The sequence below is a fragment of the Priapulus caudatus genome, unplaced genomic scaffold (genome assembly GCF_000485595.1).
Source record: "Priapulus caudatus unplaced genomic scaffold, Priapulus_caudatus-5.0.1 Scaffold1230, whole genome shotgun sequence".
NCBI lineage: Eukaryota > Metazoa > Priapulida > Priapulimorpha > Priapulimorphida > Priapulidae > Priapulus > Priapulus caudatus.
This window is the reverse complement of record NW_014578291.1, coordinates 62,204-68,266: the sequence shown is the minus strand read 5'-3', so window position 1 is coordinate 68,266 and position 6,063 is coordinate 62,204. Positions and strand designations below refer to the sequence as shown.

The following is a 6,063-nucleotide window of genomic DNA, read 5'->3' as shown; positions in this document are numbered from 1 at the left end:
ATGTGTAACGTGTATGATTGAGAGGGTACGCTTATTCCACGTAGCTGCTATATACCACGTGACAATGGTGCATTCCCTGCCCATCTGTATATCGCAATAATAATTTATAAACCAAAATGAATCACAATTTGTGACGGTAGATGGCGCTATACCCGCTTTGATGTTTCTTAGCGATTGCGTTCGAAATAAATAGGTTATGCTGCGTTCCAACATGTTTTGTAAAACTTTACTCTAATATAGACGTTTTATCGGCAGGGTGGAGCGGAAATACCAATTTTGCATTAAAGATATTGTCAATGAAATCTTGTAAAACAAACCAGACGGAGGTGACACCACAGACTGTTTGTTATCTGCGTGTCTATATAATAGGCTATATAATTGCCAAAACCTACCTAATTTGCATAATTTTTTTTTAAACATCAAAACCCCTAACCAAAAATGAGCAAAATCCGTTGAACCTGAACTGACTAATGGCAATTCCCATTTTTGCCAAAAAATTGCCGTGGTTCGAAAGTACGTCGACTGGCGTGCTCCAAAATAGGACGTTCAATATGGGAGCATAGCAGTAACAACTATACCCGATTTCAAACATGTGGGTCAAACGGTTCCTGAGTTATCGTTGACCGTAGCCAAATGTTGACGGACGGACAGACGGACGAACGGACGGACGAGCGGACGACGGACGACGACCCATGGCAATAGCTCAGCTTGACGATGTCAAGGTGAGCTAAAAATGTTGAATGAAACGACGTTAATGGGGGTCTTGCTGTGTATCTATCCTTGGGAATTATGTTGCGCAAACCGATCCATCACCCACATCAACCAATGCATCGAAGGAGTTATTGGCTATTATTATTTAATTAGAATGCACTTAGTCTACACACCTCCTGTAGTCTGGTACTATTTTTCGTGTTGCCCTGCTCTGCCTCTGCCATCAACTTCTTCTCTTCTTCCAGCAGAGCGAGTCGTTTTGTGTCCGCCTTCAGCACAGAATCTATAGCTGATGTTTCATCGGCAACAACCTCTGAAAGAATCGACACCACATGATAATTTAATGTCACCTGAATAATGATAGCTGCAACATCACAACTTGATGTCACCTCTACAATAACACACACTTTCTCATAATTCGGGGGTCACTGCTACAGGAGCACACACTACATCATTTAAAAACAGGAGTAATATTTACGGCTAGTAAAACTTTAAACAGCTAATGAGTGACCACCGCTCAGTTTCATATATATATATATATATATATATAGTAACACCCACATAGGCACCACACATTTACCTTGTCACATAGCAACACGTCAATATGACAGGTTATCTCTGTAGAAATTGTTTGCTAATATAACGAGCAATGGTTGCTTCCATGTCGTAATAAAAGGAATAAAGTTAAATAAATTTAAACAGACAATCATCACACACCATTTTTAGCATCAACATGAAACCTTTGAATTAAGCAATGCTGCAACGGTTAAAGCTCTATCTTCTACCTCTTATTGTAAAGTACTGGTTATCGTGTCGTAAACTGAGGGTTTATATGATAATGAGATGTGCTCAATAAACTTAAAGTAATTGACGTGAGAATCGCATTGCCTGTGAACCCGCACAAGCTTTTCTAAAGGCAGCTTACCCATTGGGCCCCAAAGCCATAGCCACTAACCGTTTTGTGATATCAAGTAGCATTCCAAAAAACTCCTTCCTCTGCAGCTATGGAAAAGTTCTATCTAATGTACACCCAAATGAGGAATCATTATTACGCATGTAAGCTATAAGACACAAGTTCAACACATAGCAGACCATGCTGCAATAAAAGTGTTAAAATAAGAACTAACTTTACATGTGGTAACAATTAGAATAATTAAATAGCACGAAAATTATAAACTGAAATCTCATCAAATCAAAATTAATAGTTTCCCACAATTACTAGAGAACCAGCACGTCACTGGCTAAACATTGAATAAGTGTCACTGGATATCATACCTGATTCACAGCTTCCTGCTGCTGTTTGATACTGCTTTCTCAGCTCGATACAGAGAACTGTCAGTACAATGACTGGTGTGAGTTGATTCCACTGACGGATTGAATTCCAAACTGAACAATTGCAGAGCACATGCTGTACAGCACTTAAAAAGCATCCGAAATGCAAGCTACTATATTTCGCTTATTGCTCCTAGTAAACATGGACTTGATTAAATTCTTTACATGAAAATCTAACCAAATCACAAAAGCATCCGAAATCGCAATGCTACATATTCTCGTTATCGCTCCGCTAGTAGAATATGAAACTGCAATTAAATTACTGAAACCTCTAAAAAGAGATTCACCATCCGAATGCATCAAAAGTAATCTTACGTTGTCTCTGACAGTGACAGTAAACACATGGATTTATGTTTTGTTAACTAGTAGACAGAAAACAAAATTGAAATTATGTTATCATTTCTACATCCTTAGACACTCTTGAGTATACTGATGTTACTAATTTATGACTACCGTCTTTGTAGCTTTTTTCTTCGTCTTTTCGCACTGAGCTCTCGGTGCTGCTCTTCTTCTACATCACTGCATACTTGAGAATCAATGAATACAACCGTTAATTGTCTGTGAGAATTCCCAATCAATTAAACGTAACATCAATGCCGATAGTGAATGAAGGAGATATGGATATCCCGAACTAGCAACCCCAAGCTATATAGAGTCATCAATATCCTATGTAACATTTCCATTTGCCTGACAGAGTCCATATCAGCTGAATGGCAAACTAGTTACAAATGTAATACTCGCATGGGCCAAAACCGAACAGATTACTTACGGATATCCAGCATGGTCTGTAACAACTAGTTCGGCAGACTACCACCATACTAATCGCATTTGTGCAAATATACATGAACTCTAACCAATATACAGCACCCTCATGCGCGGTACATGCCCCGAACAAGATAATACTATAGATTACGGAGTTTATATAGTTAAAATCTATACACTCCTGCATGGTGACGAGTCATGAAAATAACGTTGGATCATAATCCCGAGCTACCAATATCATAATAATCACATGATAATTGCTATTCCACTGCTGCTAGGATAAAGGCAACATAGCCAATGCTAGCGTAAACTACCCAATACGCAGCCACATATACACAGGATAGAAATACACAGGAGCGATGTGACCTCAATAAACAAGGGAAATTCGTATTACTACCTTAGAATACCCTAACGAATTTACTACGCGAACTTCATCCAACTGAACCAAATCGTTAACAGTAACACGCTCAGCACGTGCAAATCGTTTCCTCGTAGTACACCACGCATGCTCGGAAATACAGACTAAACGTACGACACAATTTTCCATTCTGTTGCCAGCAAACTCGATGCGTTCGGAGCCTTATTTGAAACAAAAGGCAGCTACTAACCACAGCTTGCTCTCTCGGCCAGGCGGTGTGGCTCGAGGGAGATTGGACATCGACGCAACACTCGGCGAGATAACCTTTGACCCGGCATACAGCTACATACCAGCATACAGCTGGTATGCCCCCACGCACGCACGTTCACCGCAATCAGCAGCAGCTCCAGCTCCAATCTCCCTGCGAGCCACACGCCTGGCCGAGAGAGCAAGCTGTGGGAATGCATCGAGTTTGCTGGCAACAGAATGGAAAATCGTGTCGTACGTTTTAATCTGTATCTTTGGATTACGGGTGTATACAAGGAAACGATTTCGCACGATGCTAGGCGAATATACTGTGTACGATTTGAGCTCAAGTTGGATGAGTTACGCGTAGTAAATCGTAGGTAGTATAAGGCTAGTAAATGACGAATTTCCCTTGTTTATTGAAGTCACACTCCTCCCTATTATCTACGCCTGATATAATCATGCTGCTACAAGCCTATGTGTCTAGATTGCGCTCAGGTACGTGTTATTCTTAGCGAACCGCTTCATTGCAACCCTACTACTACTACTACTAGTGGTACCACTAATAGTAATGGCTGTTGCTGCTGCAACGGTACCGTCGCCGATTTTTTTTCTCTTTAAGTCACGGTAGTGATGCCAGCGCCATCTATCGGCGAATAATAACCGGCGAACCCTAATCCTAACCTTAACCCTAACCCTAACCCTAACCCTAACCCTTTTCCATAATTGAACAAAATTGTGTGATTCGTAATCTTTTATGAAGTCTTGTAATACTGCAAATGATGTGGTCACTGATGCGCATTATTTTGCGCGAGGTAGCGCTCGTTGCGCTTATCAACCAATCAGGCGTCAGTACCGTGACTTTAAGAGAAAAAAAATCGGCGACGGTACCGTTGCAGCAGCAACAGCGAATAGTAATACAGGTCGGTGTCCCGAATAATACGTTAAGCGGATTTTTAATCAATAATTAATCAATGATAATGATATTATTGTCGACATGCATGGGCGTGTTGAAATTACCAACAGCAACATAAAACAGATGGAACTTGTAGTTGTAAGTTGTATTATACGTGCAGGGTTTAATCAAAATTGGTTCCAGTTTCTGCACCTTTCGTGATCGGTTCGTTGTTCTCGTTGTTTTCTATCAAATTGCCATCTTCGTCGAATTCCATGTCGTCTTCTTCTCCTTCAACATCGTCCAAGTCTAGCTCCTTCATCTTTTCTGTGGACCGATCGGGGGAACTTGTCGGTTTTTTGCTCACCTGCCCCTTATCTTTCGCTTTAGTTTTCTTAGGCATAGTGTTGTTGTTCGACAATAATTTGATAAATATAAATAAAAACTTTGTACTTGACCTACTGTCACTGATATTTATAAATAAGGCATAGATTTTACTCCACTTCAGGACAAGCTGGTTTAAACGGCGTTTACATTGCGATTTCGCAAGCTTCCGACATGTGCGTTCAGCAGCGACCACTTGGATAGGATGCTCTAACTTCTTATATCTTTCTACTACCCTACATACCTTTACCTGACTACACAGTTACTGAGTATAGTACAACAGCACTGTTTCACAGGGTACAGCTGTGTTCCATTTCTCTCGCATTCGAGAAATTCCGCGAGAACGTAAGGTACTGTTCTTACATTTTAGTGCAAGTTTATGGTGTGTTTTACTACTTGTGTTGATTAGTTTGTTGTGTGTAGCTCTGTTTCTCTCTTTAGTACATTTTGGGTTGGTAATTTTGTCACAATCATTTAGTTCTATCATTTTTGTGACGAATCACGATATGACGTAATGTTTTCAAAGAAACCCATTCTTCCTGCCAGACCAGAACCACCTACTCTCGAAAATATACACGCTGATATACAAGATGCACATGAAAACGATGTAGTTTTCACATACTTTCAAGAGCAGCCACCTACAAGCGGTGAGCACGATTTACTCATTGATGGAAGTTACCACCGTGATTGTGACACGCCAAGTGACTATCGCTGATAGGGTCTATGTCCCCCAGGTTACTGCCGGAACGTACCCTGGGTACGGTCCGGTATACCGGAACGTACCCTGGTACTAAATACTACTATCTAATATGCTGGACCGTACCTCGCCTACTCCATTAACGATTCTAGGGAGTCGCCTACGCCTACTCCCTAACCCTAACCCTAACCCTAGGGTTCTTACAAACAGCTTTACTTTTGAACGTTTGACAAACGCCATTCTGGATGTTCTTATGTCTCTTTTTGTACTGTTTGTACTTGTATTTTTCGCTACGTTATTGATGGGATATCTATGCGAAAATGGCGGCATTTTTTTAGTTTTATCTTATATCAATTTATAAATAATTACTCGCTGACACGTAAATACATGCTCAGTGATATTATCTTATTATTATCTTATTATTATCTTATTTTAACGTGTATTTCGAAGTAAATACTAATAGTAATTAAGAAGTGTAGCGATAGTTGCAACATGTAACAGGTGAGGTCAAATGTGGTAATACGATTGTTTTATTTACGAAATTCGGAGTTTGTTTTCAAGCAACCAGGCATTTCGTATGGAAGGGTGTCAGGCTCCTACGCCGTGTAACAGTCGGAGAGCCTGGTCGGTTTACTACGTGATGTAATTACCCAAAGTGTATTGCCTCCAAATAACTCT

The 6,063-nt window shown here is 40.4% G+C and overlaps 2 protein-coding genes across 2 annotated transcripts in view; one reads left to right on the top strand and one right to left on the bottom strand.

Moving 5' to 3' along the window:
• The window catches only part of LOC106815898 (ATP-binding cassette sub-family F member 1-like), a 19,949-nt gene extending 15,032 nt beyond the window's left edge, over positions 1–4,917 (bottom strand). Inside the window, exon 1 of the mRNA XM_014820426.1 lies at positions 4,518–4,917. Coding sequence (XP_014675912.1) covers positions 4,518–4,707 — 190 coding nt within the window. The 5' untranslated portion in view covers positions 4,708–4,917. The remainder of the gene's footprint in view (positions 1–4,517) is intronic.
• A 116-nt stretch (positions 4,918–5,033) lies between these two features.
• Positions 5,034–6,063, top strand: part of LOC106815899 (TP53-regulating kinase-like) — a 3,177-nt gene continuing 2,147 nt past the window's right edge. Inside the window, exon 1 of the mRNA XM_014820427.1 lies at positions 5,034–5,335. The gene's annotated coding sequence lies outside the window, so the exon portion shown is untranslated. The remainder of the gene's footprint in view (positions 5,336–6,063) is intronic.